General features: G+C 35.9%; 1 protein-coding gene across 5 annotated transcripts in view; it reads left to right on the top strand.

Moving 5' to 3' along the window:
• Nucleotides 1–1203: 1203 nt before the first annotated feature.
• LOC109052852 (transmembrane protein 108-like) overlaps nt 1204–11833 on the top strand; it is a 66585-nt gene continuing 55955 nt past the window's right edge. The window contains exons 1-3 of one of the 5 annotated variants that reach the window (XM_042751800.1): nt 1204–1498; nt 3087–3162; nt 3718–3754. In XM_042751800.1, coding sequence (XP_042607734.1) covers nt 3727–3754 — 28 coding nt within the window. In that variant the 5' untranslated portion in view covers nt 1204–1498; nt 3087–3162; nt 3718–3726. Of the gene's footprint in view, nt 1499–2674; nt 3163–3717; nt 3755–11833 lie in introns of those variants that run through there. The other 4 variants (XM_042751802.1, XM_042751799.1, XM_042751803.1 and 1 more) reach the window with 4 other exon arrangements.

Genomic DNA, 11833 nt, shown 5'->3' with positions numbered 1-11833 from the left:
AATAAGCCACCCCGCCAGGACCCCAATCTGATAGCAATGCCATGGTGCTGTGGTAATAAGAGGAAGGGTAGCATGTTGTGAGGGTTAGGACCAATGCAGGCCATGGAAAATTTCCATGTTTCTGTAATGTACGAATAGGGGTTATGCCACAGCATAGAAGTGGAGCAGAATGTCTCTTTGTTCCGGTCTAAAATCAGGACACAGTCTATTGTTGCTCAAGACAATGTTAAAAACTGCTCCTTTGCTCATTCAATAAAATAGAAAATTGGTAATCAAATGTACAGAATTTAGTGAAGGAGGCGGTTAGATTCAATTCAATCCATTTCAATGAACAAGTTCAAAAACAGATTCATTGATTCTGTTTTACATCTTGATTCACAAACTGATGTTTGTTGCATTTTTTTTGCTGTTAATTTTCATTTATAAGACTATGTATTGTCCATGTGTACAAATTCAATTTGTTTCAGCCAGCCATATTTAGCTCATAAAATATTAAGTCATTTATGACCTAAATTTAGCCTATTTGTCATTTTTATATATTTTACTGACGTCTGTGAGGAAGTAAGCATTTTGTGTGTTGTATAGCCTAATTTTTGATATCGCGCACAGCAGCCTGTTCACCCATTTAATTTTAAAGGTGTCATATGATGCTGCTAAAAAGAACATTATTTTGTGTATTTGGTGTAATGAAATGTTTATGCGGTTTAAGGTTCAAAAAACACATTATTTTCCACATACGGTACATTATTGTTTCTCCTCTATGCCCCACCTTTCTGAAACGCATCGATTTTTACAAAGCTCATCAGTCTGAAAAGCGAGGTGTGCTCTGATTGGCCAGCTATCCAGTGCGTTGTGATTGGCCGAATACCTCAAGCGTGTGAGTGAAATGTTACGCCCCTTAACATATTGTAATGCCATGTAAGGCCAAACAAAGTAGTTTCGCTTTCACAGTGAAACACAGCATTCTCTAATTTCTAGACGTTTCTATTCCATTCCTACATATATATCCCTGATCTGTGTTTAAGCATGTTGTTGTGGTCCTCAGGGCAATCCTGTCATCCGTTTGCTGGATAATTCCACTTAAAACACCGGCGACTTAATAACCCTCTCAGCCTAGTTAACAAATGCTCTCTTGCTGTTGCAGCAATATGTGCTCATTATTATTCTGTGGCCGTATACAGTCTTAAAGAGCCGGGGTGACCGACACGCACCATCATCAGCTGTCTGAAACCACTCCACCTGCTGCTTGTTGCCTTCAGATGACCAGTCGATGATCTAAACAGGCTATCCTGTGTATTTGGGGAGGTGGGGCGGTGTTGGACTGGATTCAGAGATTTGCTGGATGGAGGCAGGGGAGGGTTGAACTGACCGCTCCGCTCATGTGACAGTCTGATACCGTGCGGGAAGCATGTACGCGTTTCGCTTGGACCGGTGACGCGGCGACTTTGATGAGCCGGTTCTGCTGGAAGGAAGCGGTTTCGGACTAGTCCCCATATAGGTAAACCTAAACACCTTATTCTCCAGGTTATTTGCTGCTTGTCGCTCTAGGTGTTTGTCTTGCGTACAATATGACATTGTTAATTACTCATTGGTACTGTAACTTACTCGGTTTTGGAGCTCCGATGACACAGGTCTCTTAAAATCATTTGCGAATATGGCATTATTTTTGAATGATTTTTGGGCTTTCCCCAGCCGGCATTACACTCCCTTAAAAGATGCTGTAATCTGGCTGTTCAGTGTCTTGATGCGTAACTGATGTTCTACAGAGTCATGGATAAGGATGTGAATCATACGGAATCGACTCTGGTTCAGTTCCATGAACGATTCCCCCAGCAGTCTCAAAGGATGGGAAATTTCCAGATTGCATCATACAAAAGCTATCACAAATTAATTACTATAATTAGTAACATTCAAAATGTTCACAGAAACCTAAGAAAATGAAAATTTTATTGCAATTATTTAAAAACAGACCATGATATGCTATAGGTATTAATTAAACTACTAAACAAAATGTGGTAGCATATTTCATTCACAATTTCCTTGCTGAAAAAAAAAAACTATAGAAATCATCACAGAAAATTTTAATGGTTTTTAATGGTTCCAACTTTTAACCATTAAAACCAATAAAAAATGGTTTTCTGTTGTGTGTTTTGGGACACCACCTATTCCATTAAGATTTATTGGTTTTAACAAGCCACCAATGGAAGGCGACCAATTAGAAACCCAAAGGGTCCCAAATTAATTAAAATTAAGTCCGATTATAACCAGTAAAACCATTAAAAAATTTATGATGTCTATTGTTTTTTTTTTTCAGCAGGGTTGTTAATTTTATGAAAACAAAACTCAAAATGTGTTGCCTACAACTTGTCTAGCCATTTGGTTTAAGTCTTACAAGCCTAGCCTACATTTTAACACAGGAAGGGAAATAATAATTTGTGGTTCAGTATGTGTTCGAATTGAAATCGACTGATTCATAAATGAGTTATTCGCTGAATCGTGAAAATAGTAGTTTACCCAAATTATTATTTAGTAATGTAGCTCATTATTTTAATACACTAAAATACGTATTCACAAGATTCATTCATTTGGAAAGCGAACTACACTTGCCTCGTATGTTTTTGATTCATTAAAAGTCACCAGCTCAAAAGAGTCATTCTGTGTAAGAATCGGAGCACACTGGTGGCGCTGTAGATTCAGTAGTGGTGTTGATGTGCTGCATAATAGAAGTGCACGAGTATTTTAGTTCGGTTTTCTGTCCGCAACGACGGAAAATACACACAAACGTCATTAAAATCGGTCGGTTCCGGTACTGTCTAAACAGAACCGAACAAGAACTAGTTATTGATCCCTACCATTTTCATAGAGTATAACGGCTCACTCATAAACTAACATTTGAATTGCTCAGTCCAAATTCTCTCTCTCTCTCGCTCTCTCTCTCTCTCTCTGGTCACACACACTCACACATACACACACTCGGGGTATCAGCGTTATTTATTGTGAGCTGCCGCTGAAGGACAGTTGGGGACGCTTAACGGTATTCACGTTACCAGCCGTGAAAGATCATTGATTGTGTGTTTCGTTGTCAGGATTCAGAGGATTTAACGCAGATAAACATGTCATGCTACAGGCGTCTTTGATCGTTTTCCGTCATATTATTGTAAGGTAAGAGACATCAGAGCTTTTTCTCAACCTTCCTCTCGAATATCTGCTTTGGTAACACATGGCTGCACCTGCACATTTGGGGAAAACACATTTTGATTTAGTTTCACACACTGAGCTATAGATAGAGGCTAGAGAGAAACTGATAAAAGGTTTCACATTTATGCAGATAAACAAACCCTCTATGAAACTTATGTAGCCTATTGTTTGTATAAATTACTCAAACTTTTACAAAGCAACTTTTCATTCTCAAGTAAGAAATTAATTTGAAACATAACAGGCCAAAGCAAACGTTAAAAATGGCATCATTTAAAATATTTTTGTTTGTTTTTATCTTTAATAATAAAGCATTTTTAGCCTAGGTTTTACTGTAGTAGTCTAATGCTATGTCAGAATGAAGTAATATGTCAGAAAATAAGTTATCAATTCTGCATCACTTATCAGCCATTTTGTTAAGAGCAATATTGGTTATATAAACAATAATGGTCGATTTCCATCCCAGATCTTACAGAGCTTCAAACATCCTCATTTCAGAATCCTCTTCTTTCTTCTTTTCAGTTTGGTGGCATGCAAAAAGTACATTCTGGAATCTCAGGTACCTCAGTGGAACATAGCATACATTAAATATATTAATGTGATCCTCATAACCATTTAAATTAATCCTAAATTATTTGAATTCAAGCTAGTGTATGAATCTTATCGATAGGCCTACTATATGTGACATTTTTTCCCTTGGAATCCAACCTATGACCTCGGCATTGCCCATGCTCTACAGGAACGCCTGTAGAAAGGCTACAGAACAGAGTGAATGTTTGCTTTACGCTGGGTCTCATTCATTAATATTCAGTTCTAAATAATGGTGCAACTCTCTTAAAGCTTGAGGCAGTTAGAAGGGGTTCTCTCCATAAAGATGCTCCATTTGTGAGCACTGAACGTTCCTTTTTTGTTTGTGTTGGCGGACCCACAAAACAGTAAATGTTTAGAAGTGCAGGGTCATTAAAAGTTGGTCGCCAGAGAGCATTGTGAGTGGAATGTTAGTCAAAGTCCTTAATAGAGCACCCCCAACTATAGGCTTTGTTCTACAGGACAATTCCTCACTGGTTTGTCCAATGGGGAGGAAGAGGGAGGGAGCAGGGTCTCGGGTCAAGTGGCGAGACACTGACATATGTAGCTGACAATTTGTTCAGAAAGAGTCACCTGGTATGGGGCTGCTTAGCAGTGAGTGTCTTGTGAAAAGTGGATGATGACCTTTGATTCATTGGAGGCAAAGGGCGTCACCTTTTACCATCCATTATCAGCATCCTTATCTGTGTTTGTTTTTCTCTAAACATGGCATTCTTTAAAAATTACCTAAGTGTTTGTGAAAAAAGACAGCCTCGTTTATCTTTGTTTAGTTTGCATGGGATTTCATTGGTTACAGACACTGGTAAAAAGCCATTTTTTCTTCTTTTGTGTTAATAAAATCACTTTACTTTCTTGAATTTTGCTATTTTGGTATTAATTATATATTATTTTCATTATATTAAATATAATTAATTTACTCTCTCTCTATATATATATATATATATATATATATATATATATATATATATATTACTGAATAAATAAGCTTTCCATTGTATGGTTTGTTAGGATAGAACAATATTTGGCAGAGATACAACTATTTGAAAATCTGGAATCTGCGGGTGCAAAAAATCAAAATATTTAGAAAATTGCCTTTAAAGTTGTCCAAATTAATTTCTTAGCAATGCAAATTACTAATCAAAAATTAAGTTTTGACATATTTATGGTTGGAAATGTACAAAATATCTTCATGGAACATGATCTTTACTTAATATCCTAATGATTTTTGGCATAAAAGAAATATAATTTGAATAATTTTGACCCATACTGTTGGCTATTGCTACAAATATGCCAACAGTTTTGTGGTCCAGGGTCACATATTACTTACTATAACTGATGAATACTTTTATCAAAATATTCAAAATAAATAAAAATACTGACCCCAAATATTTCAATGGTAATTTACATATATTATGTTTATTTAAATAGATTTAAATATTATATTTTTCTTATATATTTTCAAAGAAGTAATTTTAATCTCTTGTTTTTGGGGGGTGATTATGGTTGATCCTCCATTATCCTCTTGAATCGGGGTCATTTCAGAGTGACAGTAACCAGACCAGGACAACAGCCTATCAACTGTCCCGTGGTGTCACCTCTGCGCACACCAAACATCACTCATGTGTCAATGGAACACTTATCGTCATAGCAATCTGCCACCAGGCTTCCTGCAATCTTATAGAGTTACGTAAAACACCATCCCAAATGAAAACAATCAACATCTGGAAAAAAACTCAAGGCCAAACAGGAAGACTTACAATCTTATCAGAGAGTATCCAGAAAGAAAAGACAATTCTTCCATTCTCATTTTTCTCTCTTTTTTTAACCATTCCCAGTCTCAATTACAATCCCATATGACCCATGGGAGAATGGCACAGTGTGGTATGGAATGTGTCATATGTCTAAGTACTCTAGATCTCGAGTAAAGTAGGTGTTGTAGATGAACTCAGCACTTCCGTGCTCATAGAGCCCAGTAGACAGGAAAAACCCGCCACACAGGCGCAACGGAAGAAAAAAAACCTGTGTTCTTTTCCTGGAGAGTGACATGCTCTCCTACGAATGCCACATTACATTAGCGACTTCAGAAATGTGTTTCTTTGAAGCCAGAACAGATTAGAGGTGGATATTTCTCAGCTTCAGTAAATGAGGTTATAAAGGGGTAGTTGAGATGTCCGTCACTGTCCGATGTTGGACGTTTCCTCCCATTTCCTGTAAGACACTGAAGATTCTATCACCCTGAGAAGTTCAGTTTCGGTTAGTCGAGCTGAACATTAACAGGAATAGCAAATGGAATGAGACAGTAAAGTTTGGTTCATTCGCTTCTGCAAAACAACACACTTTATTACACTAGTGGAAAATAAATATATTTGAAATACATTTATTTCATGCTAAGAATACTACATATACATTTACATATTTATTTACTTAAATAAAAATACCCTGCAACTGTGCTTTTGGTATAATAAACTAGTTTACTTGAAGTCTAAATTGGAACAACTAATTATGTACTTAATGCACTTTAATAAGTAGTGCTGAAGTGCAACTATAGATATACTGAAGTATATTTTTGTTTGTACTAAAGTGGAACTATTGCAAGTATACTTTAAATATTTGCATTTAAAGACCACAATCCTCATCAATAATGACATTAAAACATGATTTAGGCTTAATAATAAGAAATATGCATTGTGCATAAGTAGTACTCCAAATAAAGTTGAATTATAATTTTTTTTTTTTTATATCAGTACGTCTCAAGCGATATGTCAGTAAATATGTTCATATATTGGAACTATACTTAGTATATAATAAATATATTTTAAATTTTACTTTTTTTTACTAGGGGACACTTGTAAAAAGATTACTTATAACGCAAATAATATAATATTTAAGAAAATACTTAAGTGCAAACGGAATGTAATGTTTTCAGGCAATTCACTCCATGTTAATCAAATTAAATTAAAGTATGCGATTAAATAATAATGTATTCTATTTTAAATTTAGATCAAATGCAGTTTAGTTTTATTGAAACTTGTATGTCTTGTATTTAACATATTTGTAATTATGCGTTTGTAATGATGGAAGTTGCAAGTTAGTACTTTTTAAAATATATTACCTTTAAACGAAATACAGAATAACACTAAAATAAAATTATAATCAAGTACTTTACATGTTCTTGAGTATGTCAGTCAACACATCAAAATAACTGTATACTTCTTCAAGGCAAATACAAACCCGATTCCAAAAAAGTTGGGACACTGTACAAATTGTGAGTAAAAAAGGAATGGAATAATTTACAAATCTCATAAACTTATATTTTATTCACAATAGAATATAGATAACATATCAAATGTTGAAAGTGAGACATTTTGAAATGTCATGCCAAATATTGGCTCATTTTGGATTTCATGAGAGCTGGTTGGAGGACCAATTTGCAACTTATTAGGTTAATTGGCAACAAGATTGGGTATAAAAAGAGCCTCTCAGAGTGTCAGCGTCTCTCAGAAGTCAAGATGGGCAGAAGATCACCAATTCCCCCAATGCTGCGGCGAAAAATAGTGGAGCAATATCAGAAAGGAGTTTCTCAGAGAAAAATTGCAAAGAGTTTGAAGTTATCATCACCTACAGTGCATAATATCATCCAAAGATTAAGGGTGCATAAGGGTCAAGGCTGGAAAACCATACTGGATGCCCGTGATCTTCGGGCCCTTAGACGGCACTGCATCACATACAGGAATGCTGCTGTAATGGAAATCACAACATGGGCTCAGGAATACTTCCAGAAAACATTATCAGTGAACACAATCCACCGTGCCATTCGCCAATGCCGGCTAAAACTCTATAGGTCAAAAAAGAAGCCATATCTAAACATGATCCAGAAGCACAGGCGTTTTCTCTGGGCCAAGGGTCATTTAAAATGGACTGTGGCAAAGTGGAAAACTGTTCTGTGGTCAGACGAATCAAAATCTGAAGTTCTTTTTGGAAAACTGGGACGCCATGTCATCTGGACTAAAGAGGACAAGGACAACCCAAGTTGTTATCAGTGCTCAGTTCAGAAGCCTGCATCTCTGATGGTATGGAGTTGCATGAGTGTGTGTGGCATGGGCGGCTTACACATCTGGAAAGGCATCATCAATGCTGAAAGGTATATCCAAGTTCTAGAACAACATATGCGCCCATCCAGACATCATCTCTTTAAGGGAAGACCTTGCATTTTCCAACATGACAATGCCAGACCACATACTGCATTAATTACAACATCATGGCTGCGTAGAAGAAGGATCCGGGTACTGAAATGGCCAGCCTGCAGTCCAGATCTTTCACCCATAAAAAACATTTGGCGCTTCATAAAGAGGAAGATGCGACAAAGAAAACCTAAGACAGTTGAGCAACTAAAAGCCTGTATTAGACAAGAATGGGACAACATTCCTATTCCTAAACTTGAGCAACTTGTCTCCTCAGTCCCCAGACGTTTGCAGACTGTTATAAAAAGAAGAGGGTATGCCACACAGTGGTAAACATGGCCTTGTCCCAGCTTTTTTGAGACGTGTTGATGCCATGAAATTTAAAATCAACTTATTTTTCCCTTAAAATGATACATTTTCTCAGTTTAAACATTTGATATGTCATCTATGTTGTATTCTGAATAAAATATTGAAATTTGAAACTTCCACATCATTGCATTCTGTTTTTATTCACAATTTGTACAGTGTCCCAACTTTTTGGGAATCGTGTTTGTGAATAAATAAAAAATGGTTTGAAATGTACTTTAATTATGGCATTATGAAGTGCACTGTTGTGCACATGTACTACTTACAGTAAGTGCATTAAGAAAACGCTATAACGCTACAACTGCGCTTTCAATTAAGCACATTTCTTTTTTCGGATGGCTTCAAGACATCTTTATATAGCACACAAGTAAAATTGGATAATTGTTTTGGAGCTTGCCAGCCCTGGTCCCTGTCATTGTACTAAAAAAAAAGAGCAGCTTGAACATTTTACTAAACGTCTCCTTTTGTGTTCCACAGGAGAAAAAAAACTCAAAATGATTTGTACCAGCATGATGGTAAATAAATGATTCCAGAACTTATATGTCTAGGTAAACTATTCATTTAACCTAATTTATGATAGTGTCTCAAACTGCTTTGCAACTCTAGTATCTCAGGTGAGTTTGATACTCTGAAATATTGAACACACTGTTTAAAATGCACAAAGTACCGCCTGTCTACTTGGATTTCTCGATGTACTGACATAGCAGGTGTCTTAAATTACCCACAGGGCAGTGCTAAAAGCGACAACAGGTCTTCCCGTGTCCCCGTTGGCAGGAAGGGCAGCGGGGGACAGGACAGCCATGGATACAGCCATTACGGCGATTAAAGAGTGAGCTAGGGATGGATGAGGAAGATAAGAGGGAAAGGGGGAGTGGGAGGAGGAGAGGACTGATGGAGCGTGAAGTGTGTAGGGGGAATTCCTGGAATTCCGTGACTGTCGCCATTCCGCTTTGGATGCTGTTGCCTGATCCTGATATGCCGCACCTTTGGACACACACTTAGATATTTTCATGTTTCCAATTATACTAAGAAGCTAACGCAAAAGAATGTTCTGGACTGTCCCTTTTTTAAAGTCATGTAGCTTCTGTTTGGCTTTACAGCAAGGGTTTTATCAATTGATGGCTTCAGGCTGTCAGAGTGAGTTGCTTGGCTTGCCTCTGATCAAAGGTCCTCAGCTTTATTTGGTACTGCTTATTCCAGAGTGAACAGCCACTTCAAACAAGGATTTAATAATGTAATAATGAGCATGGTAGTTCTATTCATCAGAATGAAATGTACCCAAAGCAATAATGCTTGTAGGGGCTCAGAAAAGTACTTGAGCACATACTATACAAAATGTACTGTATCTTTGCATTGTAGAACAAATATATATATATATATATATATATATATATATATATATATATATATATATACACATATTTGTGTAAAAAAAAGAAAACAAGTGGCATTTATTTTCAAGATATATTCCACAACCACACTTTTCAAGCAAAAAAAAAAAGTTTGTTGTTTTTGTTGTTTTAAGTAGATGGAATTACATATTGCATGCACTTACTATAGTAATAACAGTAAATTATGCATATTTGCAAGCAACCAACTCTAAACCAAACCCTAAACCCAAACTTAACCCTATATTAAATACATGTAATTAATAATATTACTCACTGATTATTTGTTTACTTACACTGTAACAATATCACCTTAAAATAAAGTGTTGGGTTAAGACTAAAATGGACACTCTCTAGTTGCCAAATGTTCCCAATCTGATGAACACAGTGTAAACTTGAGGGGATCTGATTTCATAAAGCCAGTTCACACTGCACTGACAGATGCAAAACAACACCAACAGTCTTAAGATTACAGTATGTCACTTCTTAGATATTCCAAGACCCAAACAATTGCTGATCAATGACAGGTTAACACACTGATCTGACAAAACCCAACAAACATGTCCATTGCTGTTTGTTGGTGCAGTGTGAGTTGACCTATCCTATTCTGCTAAAAATCAGTTTGACACCAGATGTTATATATTTTTGGTACAACAACATTCATGCATTTTTAAGTATGACTTGGCTGCCCAGAATACTTAAATACATTTTTAGAGCAACTTAAGACGTATGCAAAATGATAATTTCCAATGCCTAGTTTAAATAAATTAATAAATATGTCTGTGTGAAAAATGTGTCTTTTTAAACATGCATTTTTAATGACCTGGCCATGATATTCCAATCTTGAGGTTTGTTCAGCATAGGCTACTTGACAAAATTCCACCCTAAAGGTTTTCTCGTCTTGAGTCTTGATCCCCAGGATTGGTTCTGTTTAATTTTCTTGCTCCCTCACCTAATTTAAGATTTTAAAATCCCTCTAAAGGAGATTGTATGCTCTGAAGGAGAGTTTAAATCGCTTATGAAACCTCTTTTGCAGATTCTCCTATAATATACCATACAACAAATGTTCCTCCAGCATCATCTTCAAAGTGCTGTAATACTCAGACTTCAATTAAACATTAAACTTCATAAGACCCATTAAAAACATAAACATAAAAGTGCCTCTTAATAGCGGCAAATGAAACCAGAAAAGTGGATTGTTTTTTGAATCTCAAAGAGAATAATCAAAAACACATGATGAGAGAGAAACATGCAAGTTTGTAACCGGGATTCTTTAGCATTGTAGTTATGTGGGCCAGATGAACAGGGCTAATAGGATTTACTCTGATTGGGAAGGGGGCGAGGGAGATTGGGAAGGGGGAGGACATCCCGCTTTTACCTCCTGTTGCTTAGTAGCCCACCCAGAGCAGTCACATGATTCTGGCAGGTGTCTAGCACTGATTAGACCTTTAGAAGTGACCAAACCCAGCAAGGTCCACCCAAGCTGCAGGATTATATATGGACTTAATTATAAACGGGTCAGGCACCTTGCTAACAAGCTACCTTAGAAATTGCTACTAAAATGGCCTGAAATCATGTTTTATTGGTGAAGGTGCTATTAAGCTTGACAATACCGCAGTGATGTCATAGCTAGTGTGTTTCCTTCCAATTATCTTTCATTTTAGTTGTAAATAAAACAATTCAATTTAATTTAACAAATTTTGGTTATTTGTAATTGTAACAGATTTTGGTTATTTGTAATGGTTGTGAAGATTTCTTGTGAAGAACATCAGTGGTTTTCACTAAAATGTTTTTCTTCATGGTTGAATCTCACAAAATGTTAGTCATATTTTATCCCAAAATTGAAATAAGAAATAAACAGAAGTAAATAAGAGTAAATTAAAAAATAAATTAACATTGAGAACATTGTGCTGACATTCTTGAAAAATAAGTAAAATTCTCTAAAATATATATTTACAAAAAACATAATTCTCTATTTATTATTATTATTATTAACAAAATCAACATAAATTAAATTCACCAGATAAAATGTTGCCATGATATAAATGTTAATTTACATTATGGAATTTTTTTTAAAAAAAATTATTTTGATTTTGTAATGAATGTGATGTTTAA

This window comes from Cyprinus carpio, chromosome B24 (assembly GCF_018340385.1).
Source record: "Cyprinus carpio isolate SPL01 chromosome B24, ASM1834038v1, whole genome shotgun sequence".
NCBI lineage: Eukaryota > Metazoa > Chordata > Actinopteri > Cypriniformes > Cyprinidae > Cyprinus > Cyprinus carpio.
This window is presented reverse-complemented; position numbering and strand designations above follow the sequence as displayed.